We start from the raw sequence: 21,413 nt of genomic DNA on the forward strand, positions 1-21,413 counted from the left end.
CCCTCTCCTACTAATTTCTTTCTCACCCTCCTCCCCTACCTCTATTGTAGCGTGGCCGAGCTCTGTATGATCCGTGGGTACAGGGAGCATCTGTCTCCTGTACCTGGCCGGACTAACAGGAAGTGCACACTCAGTGTTCACTTCCTGTTAGTCCGGCCAGGTACAGGAGACAGATGCTCCCTGTACCCGCGGACCATACAGAGCTCAGCCACGCTACAGTGAGGGAGTGACAGGAGGGAGCGCTGAGCGCTTCCCTCCTGTCAGCCCCTCTCCTCATGCTGCGCCCGGGCGGTGCGCCCTCATGGACATACCAGCCCGGGCAAAGCTGCAGCCCCTGAGGCTCTCTGCAGAGCGCTCGGGCGGCAGCAGCATGAGGGGGGCCGGCGCTCTTGGCGGCGCCCCTTCCCAAGGGGCGCCCTAGGCGGCTGCCTAGTCCGCCTTACAGGTAGCGCCGGCCCTGACACTGTACAACTATTATTACACCTCCTCTATTTGGAAATATCCTTTTTAAAAAGACATAACTGACATTAGGACTCTCACCATTTGATCATTTTATTCTGTTTGTGTATTTCCAGTAACATGTGAAGGGGAATATCTTCTAAGCACTGATACTATTTTGTTTACTAGTTCAATATGCTGTTGGCCACACCCCCTTCATCAGTATTTTTAACCACAACTGTAGTTTTGTGCATATTGTTCTTTATCTTTGAAATTCCATCATGAGATGAGCCAGAGAAGTAAATGGCAAAAATATAGCACAAAATACAAATAAAAGTGTTAAACACAAACACAAGTAAATGTAGTAAGTAGCTAAGTGTTAGAGGGAGTAGAATAGGGAAAATAGACAGAAAATAATTTAAAACAGAGTAGCTCTAGAAACTGGATAGAGGGTCACCAGTCCTCTATAGATACATATAACAATGAGTAACACTTATAAAAATAAGATGATAGAATGTGTCCTGGAGCTACAGTAGACAATAGTATAAAAAGTTATATGCATAAAATATACAAATAAAGAGTCCAATCAATTCACAAGTTCATAAAAGGCAATTTGTGATAACTAAAGTAAAACCAGTCGGCAAAACCCTGAAGTAGAATAAGTCCGCAAGTTATTTAAAAAATATAGTAATAGGCAGTGAGTCCACAAAAATACAATAATACAATAAGTGCTGGTTAAAAATCAGTCCAAAGTATGTAACATAGGGATAGTCACACAAAACCTGTATGCATGGATAACACACAATATGGTGTGACATGTTAATGATGATATAATTTACTGGTACACAGTAAATATAATTCATAAAATATATTGAAAGCAGAACAGTATTGGTGGGGGAAAAAACGGTATGCTAAAATAGATATTTAAAAAAAAAATAGAATTAACAGCAAACATACTTCCTAAAACACTTTAATTGGTAGATGCAATAAAAAAAACCCAAAAACAAGTGAATGTAGTATAAGATCGTTGTAGACAGTACAAATTTCAAACTTTTTCCGTGATGGTCGGTGTGCGTTCCACGGAGCGTTCAACCTGAAGCCTCACTCTAAGGGGGCTCTCCACTCTGCTCCGGATCAATCTCGGGTATCTCTTTGGAGACAGATGGCAACAAGATAGTTGAACATGAGACTGTCTAATGTAAAATCTATTTCCCAGGAGCTCTGCCTTACGCGTTTCGTGAGGATGTAGCCTCACTTCATCAGAGGCTGTAGTGTCCTGAGTCTCAAAAAAGGGCATTTATACCCAACTTGAATAAAAAAACGGGCATGACAGGTGGACAAGTACTCCTAAATCAATAAGAATAAGCTCTTCTTATTGATTTAATAGTACTTGTCCACCTGTCATGCACGTTTTTTATTCAAGTTGGGTATATAACTAGAGATATGGTGATTGTGCACACATTGGTAAATAATTGTCTTGTTTTTAGTGTGTAATCCCTAGGTTCTGTACATATAAAAAAACCAACATACGGCAATACGTATCAACACAGTATATACAATAAAAAACTTGGAACACTCACAATATTTAGAGCCTCTATGAGTTGGCTCTAAACCGTAACAGCAGGTACATCAATCAGATGTAGATATGGAGATATATGGTCAGGTCCCCCAGAAGGTGTTGAAATTCAGTAAATCAGGAACCAGGTAGATAAAAGGTAAATACTTTTATTGAATAGCATAAAATAAATGTTATTGTATGATTGTATTGTTGTGCCTATCACTATATTTTTGAAATATCTTCAGACTTATTCTACTTCAGTGTTTTGCGGATTGATTTTACTTTCGTTACCACGGATTGCCTTTTATGAAGTTATGAGTTGATTGGACTCTTTATTTGTATATTTTATGCGTATAACTTTTTATAACTTTCTATACAATTGTCTACTGTAGCTCCTGGACACATTCTATCATCTTATTTTTAAGTAAATTGGTTGGTAAAAGGAATAAACACATTGTCATAAGTATCTTTAAATCACTATCTTTAACTGTAATTCATTTAAGTAATGGATTATTTCTTATACTGATAGCTAGGGGTTCAATAGACATTATATACAACAAAGGTGAAAGTGAGCAGCCCTGTCTAGTTCTGTTAAGTAAATGGAGCAGGTTTGAACAGAAATCATAAGCCTCAAAGCCAAAGAAAATCAAGTTTGTTTGTTTGTTTGTTTTTTTAAATAACCCAATCCAACCCTGTCAAAGAACTTTTCTGCTTATAATGAGTCAGAAAATAGAATCTTCGCTCCCCTCCTGCCCGTCACCCTTGGACTGCGCGCCCAGCCCATAGGGCCTGTGCACTGACTGTAAAGGTATGCTGGCAGCCCATGGTCGCAAGGGACACAGTTTAATATCTACATTGATCAATAAGATTGGACATTTGGATAGCTCTGCAGGGAGTTTATCTTGCTTTACAATTGGTACAAAATTCTTCTAACACATCTCCTTTAGTTGCAATCTAGGAGTAGGGGTTAAATAGGACAATATTTCTTTCTTAAATACTTTTTAAAATGCATTAGGAAACCCATCCAGACCTGGAGATTTAAAGGGACATTCCAGACCCCTAAAGCACTTTAGCTTGCTGGAAAGCTTTAGGTGTTAAGAGCGTGTCCTCTTTATTTCATTTTGCAAAAAGTTCAGATTTCAATAGAAATTTACACTTTTAGAAATTAAAACCAAAGAAAAGAGATACTTGCGCATGAACCCAAATGCCAATGCACATTTAAATAAATTGAGGTTTTTAGTATCACCCCAATGGCCACTTAAAGGAAAACTATAGGGTTAGGAACACAAACATGTATTCCTGAAACTATTGTGTTATAACCATCTAAGCCCTCCTGACCCCCACTTGCTCTCCTAAATATAGCAAAATTGTACCTTTATTCCAGCTTCCAGTCTAAATAAACTGCACCTGGCCCATCGAGCCATCTTAGCTCTTCTCCGAGGAGGGAGTTTTCGAGCCACTGCTTTGCCCAAGAGTGGTGTCGCAGGAATAGGCAGTGTGGAGTGAATCTCTCCTGCAAGGTCCTCCAGAACCGCCGACAGATTGCGTGACATGCCGTTTCAAAGTCTTCTTTCTAGCTTCTGACCAATGCTTGTACAACGTGCTGTACTGCAGGGTTGCTGTCGGCCATTTGTGTGTGATACCCAAAGTAAATCTTAATTCCACTCAGAATTTGACACACTTGATCGCCATCTTGGCAGCCAAATAATTTTACTAGGAAAGTATGTTAAAGGGAAAATATAGAACCCTATAGTATCCCTCTCTCTTGTGCTCCTCTCCCTTTGGGTGCAGAAGGGATTAAAAACCCCTGCTGTCACTTACCTGATTCCAGCACCGATGTCCCTTGGCACTGGTTCAAGCTCCAACTCCGCCATTAGCCCACAGGGGGACCTAATGAGCATACACAGAGCTTGCATTAGGACTTCCCTCATTGGAAAGCATTATAGAGTACCTTCCTGTGGGGTTTCAGGTGATGTTGGATGTCCTCGTGGATAGCATAAGGACATCCAGATTCAGTTAGGCAACCAAAGGACCCTGAAGAGTCAAACTTAACACTAGCAAGTAATTACTGCAGTTCCTTTACTAAGGGACCCGGAACCTAGCACCCAGACCACTTCAATGAGCTGAAGTGGCCTTTGTGCCTTTAAGAATAATCATTAAAAAAAACAAAAAAAAAAACAGAAAACCATGTTACACCAATTTTCTCTCACATATATTTGTCTACAGGCCTCCCTGCTACCACACTCCCTCACCCGGTCTCCTGGTACTTATCTGCAGCCTAAAGCGGACATACTGCACCATACCATCGATTGCTGCTTCAACTCTTTTAAATTGTTTTTTTAATTAAATATTGGAAAACTACTTTTACAGGTAATGGGTGGATTAAATTAGCATAAACTTTACACTTGTTGGTAGTGCTGTATTGAGGCTAAATGTCAAAAAGGGTTACTAACACACAGTCCTCATGAGTCACTTACCGTGTCTGCCTAGCATCGCTGGAGACACACAGCATTAGGATGAAAGGAAGAATCGGCTGTCGATTTAATAGTATACGGCAATGTGACCTTAAAGCTCAATTTTTTATGGCGTGTCCTCAATCAGCGACTTCCTTCGAAAAGCACAGCATGTGTCCAACAGTGAAGCACCCACCTCTTCTCATGTAGCGTACATCGTTCAGCTCGAGCTCCGCAATATGGGATTTTTAACCTTGCAACACGGTAACTAATTTTGAATGGAACTTTAACTTACATTTAAGAAATTAAAGTCATTGATACTGGAATTTTTTTCACAAATATGAAATTTGTCTTGATTCTTGCGTAGTTAGAGAGACACTTCAAGCACCATAACCACTACAGCAGTTGTAATGCACTTGCATTGTCCCAGAGTAGTTTTGTGACCATTGGGAAGAGGTAGAACAGTAAGGAAAACAGGGGCAGATTAATTGGTATCTAGTAGTTCGCAAACATGGCAGGAAAGCAACAGCTTATAGATGCTGAAATAAAAAGCATCAGGAATAGCAACTACTGAATGTTGGACTTAATAAAATCCTCAAAAGCAAAACAATAATACAATTTGCACCATCTATTGGGATGTGCATATAAACAGAAACACCTAGCATTTGGTTGCAAACAGCTTAAAGGGAAACTCCAGTGCCAGAAAAACAATCCGTTTTTCTGGCACTGGAGGGTCCCTCTCCTTCCCACCCCCCAATCCCCGGTTACTGAAGGGGTGAAAACCCCTTCAGTGACTTACCTGGGACAGCGGCGATGTCCCTCGCCGCTGTCTCCGCGACACTCCTTGTGATTACGTCGGCCGGTGGGCGAGACTAATCTCGCCCACCGGCCGAGGAGACCTAATGTGCATGCACGGAAATGCCGCATTACGTCTCCCCATAGGAAAGCATTGAAAAATCATTTCCTATGGGGTTTTGAGCGACGCTGGAGGTCCTCACACAGCGTGAGGACGTCCAGCGACGCTCTAGCACAGGAAACCTGTGCTAGAAATTAGGAAGTGACCTCTAGTGGCTGTCTAGTAGAAAAACTGCAATAATTACACTTGCAGGGTTAAGGGTAGTGGGAGTTGGCACCCAGACCACTCCAATGAGCAGAAGTGGTCTGGGTGCCTGGAGTGTCCCTTTAATACTGCTCATCTTGGGATATATTTTACAGATTATATACATAGGGATTGAGAGGGTGTCATAACAGCACCCTAATGTGCCCAGGACAGTTTTGTTTGCATACTAGATACTACTACAGGCAAGGCATTGAGGATCTGACCTGAGATAGTCATCAGCAGATGATTATACAAAGAAAGTTTCAATATCCTAGTTTTATAAGGGTCAGACTAAAACCATTGTATAGGGATGCAGAATAATTTGGCGCTTTATAAATAAAAATGCATAACATACACCTTAATTATGACAGTTTAAATGTGTTTTTAGTAGTATGATTAATAATTTCCCCTTCTATAAAGAGATTGTATATACTCCCCGACCATAATACACAGGTCTTTGCCCCTTGCTGTGGGGGGCAGGGAGCAGAAACAAATGCAGGCTTACGAAGTGGGCAGACTTGCTTGTAATTTCACATCTATTCTTGTTCTGTAGTGAGCAGCAAGAGAAACGGTATAGTCTTATAATTAACCAGGAAAACCTGTTATTTCATGTTAATTCAAGAACCAATCAATAACTTATAAATGTTTCCTTTACAGGGGATGCCTTGAAATATATGGACAGCTCTTCAAGTCGGTGACAAAAAAGGAATGACTGTTTACACAGCCTGATCTCAACTACTGCATGATATGGATAATAGTAAGAGTGACTCATGCTATGGTTCTACAGGATTTATCTACTTATAAAAAGGAGAGAAGGGATTGTAATGGTAGAATGAATGTTCACATGTAAAATTAGCACTGAGCTAAACTGAAAGACACAGTATCTGCAAAAGTAAATCCTATTTGTGCATAGATAGGTTGTTCTATTAGGTCACTGAATGCCCAAGTAAAAGTGACAGAGGAATCCAAACTTGTAACATCACACTTACCATGGGATAAGTGGGTGATTTCCATTGCCACCAAGTGTCATAGTGTAAGTAACCTGCGCCAATCTGTGGTCAAAGCTAATTGAGTCGGAGCCTCCCACAAACCCGTTACACCATGTTATAATCACATGCTTTATAAAAAACAAGAAATCAATCTGTTTATTTCATGTGAGGTGCTCACATACAGGAGGTGGGAAATTGAGAGTCAGATCTGCACCTTGAAAAAAAGGGCTACTACTGCCACCCAAAAACCACAGGCTTGTAAAGCACAACTACACAAGGGAGAATTCTATATTAGAAATAGGATTCACAAAGTTTAAAAAAAATAAAAAACAAAAAGTGAAGAGAAGAGAAACAAATTGTCCACATATCATGTACAAAAATTGTGTTGTGCTGTTCTGTTCCAGCGGGCAGAATGGGGAATGTTTGCATTACAATGTGTCTGTTCCTGGATGTCCTTTAGGTATGAGGTGGAAATGGTAGACACAGGGGCACCAGGCCTTAGAGTCAGAAACAAGCAGGCAGTTTCTCCCCCTCCTTGCTTTCTAAAAACGTCTCGTCAGCCGACACGTAGTTAAATGGACATTTTTAAAAAATATTTATAAATAAAACAAAAGGAATTTCTTACTAAAAAAAAGAACCAATAAAAGCGAGATAAATGGGGGGAGGACAGTAGGAGTAGAGGAAGAGCCAAAGCTTGTTTCATGTGAAACAGAAGTCAAACTCCAAATGCTGGATTGCAGAAGACACACACTGGAGGAGATGTGAAGAACAGTTTCACCACACGAAGCTGCATCTATGATCCCTGTCCTTCTGGGTCTACACTGCCCTCTGTATCTTCATCATTGTAAATATTCTCCGCCTGCAGTACAATGGGTGGCAAAAAGAAATGGGCAAAGGATGAGAGTTTGCATTAATTTGAGTACAATACTAAATTACCTTTACCTAGATGTGAAAACTAAGCTGCATTTAGAAATAAAAACATGAGCAGCTCTTCAAGATATCCAGCACACAGAAAATTTGAAGTCAGTAATTTTTACATGGGATATAACCAAGACTGCAATTGTGTGGAGCTAAAAACTGTGTTGTCACAGTCTGGGGACTTTACAGAATTTGCAAAGACTCCCAAAATTGACATGGCCGCTAGGGGTCCGGTGGAGCAGGGAAAGGAGAGTTCTATTTACATGAATCTGTCCCTTGTAGGTGCATCAATCTTCCTCCTGGTGTGAGGTCACTGCTGTACTTTCATGCATGCACACGTGTAAAGCATTGAAAAGTCTTTAGTGGAGGATACTGCGAGACCCACCACCACCACAGACAGAGTCAATTCCCTGCAGTCATCACAGATGACAGCTGGGGACTGACACTTCTAGACACTGGGCAGAGCTACTGCTGTGTAGAAGTGCCAGGTGTACAAAATATACTTTGTCTCAGTCTCTCTTGACTGTTGGAAATTCAAGGAAATTACAACACTGTCAAAACTAATATTTCTTAAAGACTATCTTCATGAAATACTTTTTTTTCCAGTCAACCCCAGCATTGTTGGGACTCTGGTACCGGCTTTACTTACCCTTAATTACAAATTACTAGTTGCTCAGGGTCTTTCTAGTCACGACCATCTATTTTATAGTGATGCCCAGAAATGTTACTTTGCCTATAGCTTGGCGTGTGCGTCAAATCACACACATGCCCGTTTCACCAGGCACATTATCAGTGATAGAATGGGCATCTGAAGACAGGACTGGATGGCAAGTACTCGGATGAGTGAAGCTGTAGTCAAAATCTCTTTACAGTGGAGCTTGACTACCGCTCTGACCTGGTCAACCTTCCAGTTATACATAAAAGAAAAGTAGTGTCTGTATGTATAAAAACTACAACATACCCATGCGTAAACTTCTATAAAAGTAAATGAACAAGTCATGATCTGCTTGTATTTGAGAGAGAAGAAAACTAAGCTGTCTGGATAAGTGTAATTTGGATTGCTTGCACAAATTTGTATGGACAATACAGTCCCTTGATAGAATTCATTTTGTGGATTAAGTCAGAAAATGTGTTAACATGTAGGTCCTGCGAAACTGCAAATACTCATTAATTTTTTTAATGACAGGTGGGTCTGATTTGGCAATCAAATGGTCAATATTGATACACCGAGAAGAATTACTCAATTACACCACTTAGTAAAAATTTGACTAAGTAAAAGTCATGAGACCACATTTTGTGACTAATTGTGCGTATCACAAAATACTACTGCTCAGATTTAAAAAATAATAAATCCCTTTAGGCAAATACACTTTGAGAAGAGGGAGGACGTTTCAAGATTTAGAACTCACCATTTGCCAAACTTGCATTATATTGTCTTCAGACACAGAACAGATCACCCAAGGCTCATTTGGATTCCACGAGAAGTCAGAAATCTTTGCTGTATGCCCCCCATGAATGAACTGACAAGAGAAGTTTTAAACATTAAAACATTTAGCCACAATCCAAAGATCAACTTAATATACCAATGCCTGAAAATCTTTACTCAGGATCCATTTACAGGAACAGGAAATTACAACATGAAATGCAAGTCATGTTTCTGACAGAGCCAGTTTTACCAAGGATATTATACCAAGATCTCTTTACAAAGTTTTGCTGGGGTATCTAGCAAGAATTCAGAATACCACAGCACACTAAGGTACTTACCAATAGTTCAGGTGGTCCATCTTCTGCATCCTCAGGGGACTGTTCTTCACCAATTTTACTAAGACAAAAATAAGTTCAAATGTAAATCCCATAGAACAAATCAAGACAGATTCTGAAGAAAACACCATAGAAATTATCAAGTACTGGCTTCCAATGCATGCACACACCAACCTCATCATATATCGTGATGCTACTGCTACTAAGCAGATTCTCTCATTACCAGACAAACAGAGCTGTCATAGTGCTATTACCTTAAATCCCAAACATTTAGCCTTCGGTCTGTTCCACTGGATGCCAAAATAGTCTCATTGTGGGGAGACCATTGGACCTGGAAAGAAAATGGCAGGTTGTAGTCAAAATTACATTTATTTCCTCCCACTTGTAAAATCTCTTCAGACATATCCTTTTCTAAGCCACTTAAAGAATTTTCATAGAAAAGAACAAAAAAAAATGCACAAGATACTGAAGATTATCTTTACTGTGGCTCTGTCACCTTCAAAGGTCTTTGCTTATCTTGCAAAAACTGCTGAAGGTGACAAAGCCTAGCTTGCAGTGGCTTGGCATAAAAACTGATGGTAGACATATGTACCAAAGGCTCTCCCATCTGCATCTGATGTTTTACCAACCAGAAGCCACGTCAATCTTACACTCTATGGAGGAGAATATTACAGGATCCTCCATGGGCCAACTCTTGCAATTTGTGAGATGCTGCTTGTTTATCCACAGTCATCACCAGCAATGGTTACTGAAATCACCAAATCCTGACCGTGGTAGCTCTGCCTTTATTTAAGTTTTTATTGCTGAATTTTTTTATTTTTTTTTAATGAAATACTCAAAACTGACAGGGTGGTGAGAGCCACTTTCATACAAGGTAGAGATAGGATTGTACCTGGAAAATTTCATCTTTGTGAGATTCAAACGAATGTAACTTGAGTTTGAGATTGCGCAGATCCCACAAAGCAACGGTCTGGGAAAAAAAAAAAAAAAAAAGGTTTACATACAAACAAAACTAAGAAACAGACAGTTAGATGTATTATTGAAAGAAAATTATAGAAAAAGTGCATATAAATAGATGAATCTAAAATGTTTAAGGAAAAAATAAAATTAAAAAAGTGTAACTGGTTTGTAGCTCCACTGCTTAGATTAAAAAATACACACATACACGTTCTGCTATCCCAGAAAAATAGGTACAGAAGAATAAACAAGTACGCTTAATAAATATTTTGTTAATATCAGTTCTGGTGGGAAGCGGTTTGAATTTCCTGGAGATTATATAAAGTAATAAACAGTTATGCACTACTAATTCACCAGCCTGGCATCAAGGAAGGGAGGAGAAACAAATCCTGTTCTTCCTATGATCAATATGCAAAGTCACCTTGCACTATAGCTCCATCTTCCTTGCTACCATCTCCCCATGGTGACACAGAAAAGCTGGTTAACATTGATATACTCTAGACCTCCAGTGTTAAGACACCAATCTCTTAAGCAAGCCAAAAATTAATTGCAGGCTTGAGTCCTTTGAGGTTGCATGACATTTGTGGAGACCAGGTATTTAAGCTGAGAAATGGAAACCCAAGTTATAAAATAAACATAAGTGTGGCTCAAAATCATAAAGGCAATATTATTGTAAGCCAGGTGTACCCGAAAGGTAGACTACCTGCTGTATGACAACAACCATGATGCTTTTTGCACCTATAACCCTCCTCCCCCCCCCCCCCCCCCCCCCCCATAGTACTGGGAAAACAAAGTTGTTTTCCTAGCACTATAGTGCCCTACGGTGCACTGCTCCCTCACACCACTAGAGGTGGAGTTAAAACCCTCCATTGTAATAATTGCAGTTTATCAAAAACTGCAAAAATTACAATTGCAGGGCTAAGGTGTCTGGGACAGTGCACCAAGACCTCTTCAATGAGCGTAAGTGTCTGGATGCATATATTTTCCCTTTAAATAAATGAATACAAGGCTCAAAAGTAGTGAAACATTGACTTTAGCAATACAATGAGTTGCAGCCAACTGTAAGTTTACAAGTTAAGAAATCAAACAATAATTGTTGTGTTTTACATACGTATACATACACACACACACCCCTCCCCCCACCCCCCTAGAGACAGGTAGAGGCAAGAGTGTACCTTGTCTGCTGACCCTGTGGCCAAGATGAACTCACTGTAGGGGTTGAAAGAAAGGCAGTTCACTTCAGCTGTGTGAGCATCCACCGAGTGACTGGGTTTTGATGTGTTATTTGAACGTGTGTCCCAGCTACCGATGACATGCATGAGTTAGAATTTATAAACACTGGAAACGAAGAATGCTACAACATTATTCTTATTGCGGCTTATTTAAAAAAAAAAAAACACAAAGAAAGAAAGATGATCATACACATTGCACTGACGGCACAGCAGCTAATAGCAAGGAAATGGAAGTCTCCTATACCCCCCAAAAGAGAGGACCTACTTGGGGAACTGCATAAGCAAAGGATATACGAGACTTGATATACATCCCTCTTCCCTCCTTCCACACACTACCTGAAAACATGGGAACTCTGGCACACATGGAGATCTGGTAACCCAGGAGGATTGTAGTTTCATGTGTTCTCTATGGTCCTAATCTTGAACCTACCTGTTTAAATGCCATGTTGGAACCAAACAGGGGTCGATACCCCATTACATTACTGTTAAACATAAAAAGAGCACTGCTGCTTGGCTGTGAGTGTATTCCGATCTACCAAAGATGCACCCCTCTTTATTTCTGTACCCATTCCCGGTCTGTAGGCACCCAGACCACTTCAGCTAAGTGACCCTTTTGCTCCAAGTCTGCCCTCTCTGGCAGACAGCCACTAGGGGCACTTCCAGATTCGTAATGGACTTTTGGTCCGTTATCCGACGCTGGACATCCCCACGGACCTCCAGCGTCAGATTTTCCCCATAGGAAAGCATGCGCATTAGGTCTCCCCATGCTGGCTGGGGAGGAGCGTGGGCGGAGCCTGAACCAGCACCGAGGGACATCGGCGCTGGATTCAGGTAAGTGGTTTTAACCCTTTCAGCGACATGGGATAGGGGGCGCACGCCGGGATTCTCTATTGCCAGGGAAACTGGTTTGTTTTCCTGGTACTGGAGAATCCCTTTATCAAAATCTTGTAAACATTTTGATTGCTTAAAGATCCAGGAGGCTCGAAACATTGATGAAAACATTTTGATTGCTTAATACACTATTTGTAAAAACCGAGAGTGCTCTTTTTTTCACCTTAGAGATATCTATATAGATATATTACACACATTTTTATTTATAACAGAGTAGTGATTTGGGGGCAAAGATCCTGACCCTCAGCTCTCAAAACAAATATAGAAAAAACTGTGTTTTGAGTCAAACATTTTTTAAGTTTCAGAAACTGCATAGTGGGGATTAAAGTTTGGCCAGGTTATCACACTTATCCATCTAATCTGTGGCTTAAATCTTGCAACCATATTTAGAGTGGAGTGCCACTTTAAATGGAAACTATAACTTCAAATTTTAGCACAACCCAATGGCCAGCTAATAAATATACATACACATCATTTTTTTTAATTCTGTATATTTTCGTCAGTATGGAACTGCTGGAGAAAATGTAAAACAAGATGGGAACACTCACATCATAAGCTTCTGATCATCTGCAACCGATCCAAAGAGAGATTCATGTAGTAAGTGCCAAGATACATCTTCCACTACTGCAGTGTGTCCAGTGAAGATAGTCTTCGCATCTACAACTTTGCCCTCCTTAGGAACTGCACTGATATCCCACAGGCAAATAGTCTGCAAGCAGACATGAAAAAAAAAAAAAAAAAAAAATATTCAATACAAAGGGAAAGATGGTTCCAAATTATATTGTGTGTTGTGTCAAATCTAGCACTCACATGGTCATCTGACGCACTCAGCAGATTCCCACTGAGGTTAGGGTTCCAAGATAAGCCATAGCCTTCTTTTTGGTGGCCTCGGAGTCTGAGGTCTGGATTACACTCACCTGAGGGGTCTGAACAAAGCAGTGGCAATTATGTTACAGGGATATTGACTTTCGAATGAACATCACACGTGGAATTGTTCAAATGAAAATACACAAACTATGAGTCTGCAGATGGCACAAACCAACACATAAGATAAAATAAAATGTGAAGTATTCTTCTTGTATTTATTTTCTGATGGCTTACAGAGAAACACGTATACTGGTGAGTACCCAAGGTGTGCATCTACTAGCATCTATAACAAGCATTGATCCGATTATAAAAGAATTTGTGGGGTGTTATTAAAACAACAAAAAAAAATGTCAGATGGCTTGGGTGTTTCTTAACCACACTGTACAGAAGTAGACTAATTTAATATGGATCCCCCCCACCCCTTATGAGAGGGAACAATGCCCGGTTAGTAGCCAGCAGTATGAGAGGGCACAATTTCCAAGTACCAGAAAAGTGAGAGATCACAACACAGGGGAAGAATGAGAGGCAAGTTTTATACCATGAGCAGCTGTCCCAGTGCCGTCACTCTTATGAACCAGAGGAGCAAATGTTATTTAGGAGGGACAGGTCGGGGGGGGGGCCATGGAGAGTTAGCATTTATAGGCTGTCAGCGTTCAGCCTCCTCCCGTCTCCATGGTGATAAGCCCAGGTAGCCAAGGACACGTTACTTCCGCTGAAGTCAACAGGGACACGTGGATCCAAGATGGCGACGGCTGTTGCAGTAAGTGTCTCTCCTGGCCCGGAGGGTGTGCAGGGCTGGACAGGGGGATTGTGGGAAGGCACTGGGCTGGCGGGCCGCGGGGCTTGATAACAGAACCGGAAATCAGCATTCGGGGGGCTGCCATCCCGGAAGTACAGGGGTCTTCCTCCCCTACTTGGGGATAAACTGAGCTTCATTATATAGTGTATATAATATAATAACACTACAAGGCATCATACACTGTAATATATAGTAATAAATATACCATACTGTGTAATGTAGAATAATACTATGTAATATATAGTAATAATATAATATATTACTATGTTCTACATTGCACAGTATATTATATATCACACAGTAAACATAATATACTGTGTGATATAGAATATAGTGTGTGTGTGTGGATAAACAACAGAACACTACATGGCATCATACACTGTGTAATATATAGTTAAAGAAAAAAAAGTGTCATTTTCAGTTTCGGTCTTTGGCCAAGGGCAGCCTGATTTTTCGGTTTCAGCCCAGAATTTTCATTTCGGTGCTTTCCTAGTTAGGAATACAAATCTGTATTCTTAACAGTATAGAGCCATCTGGCTAGTGAAGGCAGGGGGGGAAAGGGTGTGTCTACGGAGGCTTTAGTGATCTTTACAATATATAAATAGACCCCAGAACATGACAGAGCCACCTTAAGATTTATGGTAAAATTACATAATTCACTGCATTAGTTTTTATTAAAGAGACACTAGGCACCATAATTCCATGCAGATTGCATGGTGATATTTAACTAAAAGCGAAAAAGGCAGGTTGTGCTTTATCTCATGGTGCTCTTTCCCCTATCACCCCTCACTAAAAATACTTGCAGATTTACTTTGACCACAATCTATATAACTTTTTTTAATTATTTATAGTGTTATTAAAATGGAAGTCACAACAGGACCACTTTGTAGTCAGAAGCTTTGAGAATTTGGTTTGGTGATAATGGTCAGTATGTTCCACACAAGATTATTTGAATGGTGCCGATGCTTTTATTTCAGGCCACCGAATTACTTACCTGGTTTGGATGGGTGTTTAGTGTAATCAAACACAAGGACATCACTGGAAGGAGTTTTAGTAGCAATGATGCATGGGTTCTGAGGCATATATCGTGCTCTGTTCACTTCACCTTCATGGTTAATTTTGATCTCAATTTCTATTTTTCCACTTACGGATCCAAACCCACCAAACTCTGAGAAAGAAAAAAAAAAATGTAAGTATAGCAGCTCGGTCACTTAAAATAAAGTTGCTTCAATATTGTTCCTTTTGTGTGAATGTTTTAATTCTCATAGAATACATAAAGAAATATAGGGACTATTTTTCCCACTATAGCAATGAAGTTTGAAAAATGTGACAGTGAGCAGTGTTTAAAAGGGACACTCCAATGGGCAGAAGTAGTCTGGGTGCCTGGAGTGGTCTGGGTGCCAACTCCCACTACTCTTAACCCTGCAAGTGTAATTATTGCAGTTTTTTTGTTTTTTTATACAAACTGCAATAATTACCAGACAGCCACTAGAGGGCACTTCCTGCATCATAGCACAGAAAACCTGTGCTAGAGCGTCGCTGGACGTCCTCACGCTGTGGGGAGCTCTAATGCACATGCGCATTAGGTCTCGCTAGCAGGTGGGCAGGATCAGTCTCGCCCACCGGCCGACGTAATACAGAGGAGAAGCGGCGGAAGAAGCAGCGACGTGGGACATGTCGCCGCCTCTGGTAAGTTACTGAAGGGGTTTTCACCCCTTCAGCAACCGGGAATGGGAGGGAGAGGGGACCTGCAGTGCCAGGAAAACTGATTGTTTTCCTGGCACTGGAGATTCCCTTTAAAGTACCACTATAGGCACCCAGACCACTTCAGCTCAATGAAGTGGTTTGGGTGCCAGGTCCATCTAGGGTTAACCCTGCAGCTGTAAACATAGCCGTTTCAGAGAAACGGCTATGTTTACATTAGGGTTAGTCCGGCCTCTAATAGCCGTCTCATTGACAGCCGCTAGAGGCGCTTCTCACTGTGAAAATCAGTGAGAAGACGCTGACGTCCATAGGAAAGCATTGAGAAATGCTTTCCTATGGACTGATTGAATGCGCGCGCGCAGCTCTTGCCGCGCATGCAGCGCTGACGTCGGAACAGGGAGGAGGAGATTTCCCCAGCGCCGAGGGAAGCGGCGCTGGAGAAAGGCAAGTGATTAACCCCTACCTCCCCCTCCAGCCCGGCGGGAGTGGGACCACCTAAAGACCCTATAGTGCCAGGAAAACTAGTTTGTTTTCCTGGCACTATAGTGGTCCTTTAAGGTTCTGATTCAGTTGCCAATCAAATCTACCCACAATAAAAAAAAATAAAAAGCCACAAAAGGGCAAAATTGCAGACCTCATGTCAGTGAAGCACAAAATGTCTGCGCCCAGGAAAGTGCAGGGGTATAATCGTTATGGTACACAGGGTATAAAGTGGTAGGATTGTAGTACCCCAAGCATTTTACAATTGGTTTGCTCTCTTATCCGATCTTGCAGGACCCAGGCCTCAGATGTAGGTAGGCTTACAACATCCTGCTTCTGCAGAGCTGCATGTCAATCCTGCTGCTCAATCACTGGCTGAGACCCTTAGCTCACTTGTCAGCCAATGAATGAGTCCAGGAAACAAAGCACTGCACTCGAGTTCTGCTTTTCTTAGCTGCCCCATCACAACAGAGTTGCTCCGAATTTCAGATACCACATACAGATTACCAGCAAAAAAAAATAGAAGAAAATCGGGCAACACCTCTATTTAAGACAAATGTAACCCCACAAAAATACCTAGGTGGCCTTAAGGGAACACCGTTGCGTTAGGAATACTTATATGAATACGTATCTCAGGAGCACTGTTCACCTTCGGCGCATATGCGACACCTGTTGCAAGGAGCCCAAGATTTTGCCAAAGAACATTTGAATATAATGATTCTATATGCCCAACTACAATGTCACTGCAATTCACAATATGAGAACCAGGAAGTAAGATTCCTGGCTCTCATACCCAGAGGGCTTAGAGGCATGCTTTGAGATCAGGCTTCTAATCCCTTTAATTAGTTACCTAGAGGGCTGTGGGGGGATAGGAGAGGGGTACAGGACTGCAGGTACTATGATAACTCCCTTAATATGAACTTGCCAAGAGTACCTACAGTGTTCCTTTAATCATGTGTATACGATTTTTCCTATTACTAGCCAATGAATACGTCTTTGTATCAAACTTAGCACAGAGCCGACATTAGCTAGCTGAGGATACCCTGTGATGCTGCCCGAGGTGGAGTTACACCTGCAGCAGCAAAGAGGATACACTCTGTATGTGCAGCATTTCACAGTGAAACAATGCACATACAGACTCCAGGCACCATGACCACTTCAAATCACTGAAGTGGTCATCATGCCTTGAGTAATCCTTTATAGAATTAAAGCATTGAAGAATTAGAGCTATATTTAGATATGTTAACCAAAAACATGAGGTGTCTGAGGTTAAGCCTAGAAGCGAATACCTGCTTTTAAGTCATAGTGAGTGCAGAAGGAGAGGGGGGCAGGATGGGAACAATTTGGCACATTGAAAACCTTATATTAAAAGAACCTCACCTCCTTTCTCACTATCATAGTGAGAAGCATCAAATTGAGCATCGTCATTAGGAAGTTGCACACTAGCAATCACAAGGTGATTTTGTTCATCAGATGTGTGTGTACCAAGAACAAGGCGGTGGATACTAAAATCCTTCCCTTCAGGCCTTTATAAAAAGAAAAAAATATATTTGTAACCAAATAAGGTAACCGAAGAGCATAAGAGAATGCTTTTATAGGCAAAAGGCAATGATAATAACTATCCTTGTAATACGGCACTTGTTAAATTTCTAAATTCCTAAAATAGTTTGATTGCCAACAACGAGGGAGGGGGCACCAGAGCACTACTAGCACCATTATCACTGCATAATGCTGTAGTGGTTATGGAATATATAGTGTCCCACACAAGAGATGCTGTAGGCTTTAGCAGACAAACAAGCAGAAAGAAAGTCTAAATTGAACACACTGTGCAATAAGGGAAAACTAAAAAAAAAGAAAAAAAAAAAGCACAGCCAGAGAAGATGCGTGCGTGCATGCATGCATGCATGCATGCATATACATACATACAAGCACCATAATCATTAAAGCTCCCTAGAGTAGATTGACAGGATTGCTTAACCCCTTAAGGACCAAACTTCTGAAATAAAAGGGAATCATGACATGTCACACATGTCATGTGTCCTTAAGGGGTTAAAGGGATTCTCCAGTGCCAGGAAAACATTTGTTTTCCTGGCACTGCAGGACCCTCTACCTCCCACCCCCATACCAAGTTGCTGAAGGGGTTAAAACAACTTCAGCGACTTACCGAAGTCCATCGCCGATGTCCCTCGGTGCTGGGTCAGGCTCCGTCTACGCTGCTCCCCATAATGACATAATGCGCAGCAATGGCACGCGCATTAGACCTCTCCATTGGAAAGCATTATACAATGCTTTCCTATGGGGATTTCGGCGACACTGGGTGTCCTCACATAGCGTGAAGACGTCCAGCGTCGTTTTAAAACACTTCATGTTCTATGAACACGGAAGTCTCCTCTAGTGTCTGTTTAGTAGACAGCCACTAGTGGAGGACTTAACCCTGCAATGTAAATATTGACGTTTAAGAAAACTGCAATAATTACACTAGCCGGGTTAAGGGTAATGGGAGTTGGCACCCAGACCACTCCAGTGGGCAGAAGTGGTCTGGGTGCCTGGAGTATCCCTTTAACAAAGAGTCACATAAAAGATGCGACTTCCTTACATGATCCTACTTGGCTAATCACCGAGTGACATCTGGAAGTTTAAGGGACACTCCAGTGCAAAAAACACAAGATAAGTAGAAATGACTGTTTAGTAGATATACCGCAATGAAAAAAATGCACAATTAAATGCATTCATGCTTTCTTTTGAGAAATATCTAAAAACTGCTTGCAAAACCTTTTTTCTTGTCTGCTGCCTTTGCTCAGTCTACACTTTCTGTGACTGTCCAATCAAAGACATTACAATGCAGCTCAATGAGAAGAATTTCTATGGCAGGTGTTCGGGGCAATTGCTGCCTCTTGACTTGAGCTCCACTGAGCTAACCAAATAAGGAATTAACAAGACCTCTTGCCTGCTTGAAAGCCGAGATATTGTCAGTTTTATAAATTAAAATGGTTACACTTTCTATTGAAATCTGCACTTTTTGCAAAGTGAAAGAATAGGACACACACTTAACACAAAGCTTTTCAACAAGCTAAAGTGCTTTAGGTGTCTGGAGAGTCCCTTTATAGTACCAGGAATAACCAGACAACAGTACATTGTAAGAAAGGGAAACTGGTTTTGAATGGTTTGACTTGTTACTATGGGTTAAGCAGGCCCCACTCAACTACTATTTTCCTATAGCCAGAAGTTCCTAAACTAGAAATCATGTGAGCGTTCCTGAGACAAGTCCTGCAATCCAGGGCAAAGCTCATTGACCGAGTCTCAGCTGATCGCTCTAAGCCAACAGAGTAGATAGATGCTAAAGTTTGAGATTCCTGCTGCCAGTGCATCAGAGCCACTGCTGATTACAGAAAACTGAAGCAAAGGCTTTGGAACATAAGAGATGCGACTTCCTTACACGGTCCTACTCACCGAGTGACATCTGGAAGCCATTGAGCAGTAAGACTAGGCCACTCCAACGCATGGGTCATTACCAGGTCATAAAGAAACGGCGTGTTCTTCTTCCAAATTTTGTATTCTTCATTTATAACACGTTCCTCCACCGCATCATCGAATGCAGCTAAAAAAGTAGAAACAAAACAGGAAGTACTGTTTCAAAGTCACATACCCATACTTTCACTTATGCTTAACTTAGTGGAGACTTTTGGGGCAAAGAGTGTAATAACCTTACTAAAATACATGGTTAAAAAAAAATTAAAAAAAAAAAAAAAACATAAAAACAAGTATGCATATTATCACCAATATAAATAGTATACATAAATACATCAACTTTCAAACATATATAAAAAAACAAAAAACTTGGAAGTCAGATATGTGAACTTGACGTCCGAGACCTCCACTCCTGTAATGGGTCTGTGAGCATCTCTAAGGTGACTAGCACTCAGGGGAGTGTGGCTCAGAGAGCATGCTGGGGGAAGTTGGGCTCCCACTCACCCTCCTTGTCTGCCATGGCACCCGAGGTCTCCCGGTGTCTAATGGTGATACCGTATGGTTCTGACCCCTGGACACCCAAGGTTCCGTCTCTAGTGACACTGGTTATATCGGGCTGTTCCGCCGCAGGTTTCTCCTCCCACCGGTTACCGGTATGACGGCTTGCTCTCTAGCTATTGTTTCCCGCCTCCCCCGTGTCTCGGCGCTGTGCACCTTCGCGCCAACCTCAACCAATCGGAATTATAAGAGCGGCTGACCCGTCGGCCAATGTACGAGGCATGCATCAAGGCTGGGCGTCACTCCGCAGCGCAGAGCTCCAAACACTAGAGCAAACACCGCGCGAGCCATTTTGGAGAAGGCCGATGGAACTCCGCGCAAATGGCGGACTCGGCGTAAAACGTAATGGATTATAGAGTGCAGGCAGGAGAGCGTGTAACAGGACTCTACGGCTTTAGAACTCTGAGCTACTGGGAGTCCATCATTCCACAGAGGAGGAGGGGGGAGGGAGGGGAGGGTGTAATAGTCACGTGCATCTCGGTCACTATGGCAACAGGGAGGTAACCAGTCATCTTAAGTCATGTACTTCAACCAATAGAAGGATGTGCATGAGTGATGGCCTGCTAAATACCTACACACACATAAAGCATAACAGGAATTAGAAATCAGTATTTATAATGGCTTTCTTGTAAAGCTGTATTTTATCATTCCCAGTTACTTGCCCGGTTATACAACAGCCCTTAAAACATATTATTATTATTATTATTATTATTAACACAACCTGTGTTAGCCGTACGTCGCATATCCTTGGCACATTGCGTATTTTATCACCTTTCTGTCTTGTCCATTATGCAAAAAGTTTAGTTTAGCCTAGACTGCAAGCTCGTTTGAGCAGGGTGCTCTTCAACCTATTGGTCCTGTAAATTTTTGTAATGGTCTCATTCATTGTTAAATCTCCCCCTCTTATAATATTGTAAAGTGCTACAAATTATGTTAGCGCTATATAAATGCTGATAATAATAACCAGCTCTGGTACATATTTCTTGCTTATTATTTGTTTAATGTTTTTATGTTCTTCTCTATGTGTTGTCTGATCTTTCACCCCTCCCTTCTTTTGGTGTCTACCCTAGTGTTTGCTTTGCTTGAATAACCCAAAGCATGTCGATAGATGTATCTCCCCCCCAATTCCTTATGCCTATCCGACCCTAACCCTAATATATCTCTCTCCCTCAACCTGAGTTAAAAGTTATCCAGCCCCAGACTTGCAAGCAACATAGTTACCCTCCCACCCCAAGCTCATT

General features: G+C 41.4%; 2 protein-coding genes across 2 annotated transcripts in view; one reads left to right on the plus strand and one right to left on the minus strand.

Moving 5' to 3' along the window:
• The window catches only part of SYNC (syncoilin, intermediate filament protein), a 30,669-nt gene extending 23,796 nt beyond the window's left edge, over positions 1-6,873 (plus strand). The window contains exon 4 of the mRNA XM_063455933.1: positions 6,206-6,873. Within this exon, the coding sequence (XP_063312003.1) occupies positions 6,206-6,260 (55 nt within the window). The 3' untranslated portion in view covers positions 6,261-6,873. The remainder of the gene's footprint in view (positions 1-6,205) is intronic.
• On the minus strand, positions 6,672-20,439 carry RBBP4 (RB binding protein 4, chromatin remodeling factor). Its single transcript, XM_063455920.1, has 12 exons — positions 20,119-20,439; positions 19,597-19,744; positions 17,527-17,672; positions 14,957-15,130; positions 13,107-13,222; positions 12,845-13,005; positions 11,349-11,475; positions 10,109-10,186; positions 9,471-9,547; positions 9,220-9,277; positions 8,865-8,975; positions 6,672-7,396 (listed from the first exon to the last, which is right to left on the minus strand). Exons 1-12 carry the CDS (start codon positions 20,132-20,134, stop codon positions 7,331-7,333), a joined length of 1,278 nt encoding a protein of 425 aa, XP_063311990.1. The 5' UTR covers positions 20,135-20,439; the 3' UTR covers positions 6,672-7,330.
• Positions 20,440-21,413: the final 974 nt, after the last annotated feature.

Source organism: Pelobates fuscus, chromosome 1 (genome assembly GCF_036172605.1).
Source record: "Pelobates fuscus isolate aPelFus1 chromosome 1, aPelFus1.pri, whole genome shotgun sequence".
Classification (NCBI taxonomy): domain Eukaryota; kingdom Metazoa; phylum Chordata; class Amphibia; order Anura; family Pelobatidae; genus Pelobates; species Pelobates fuscus.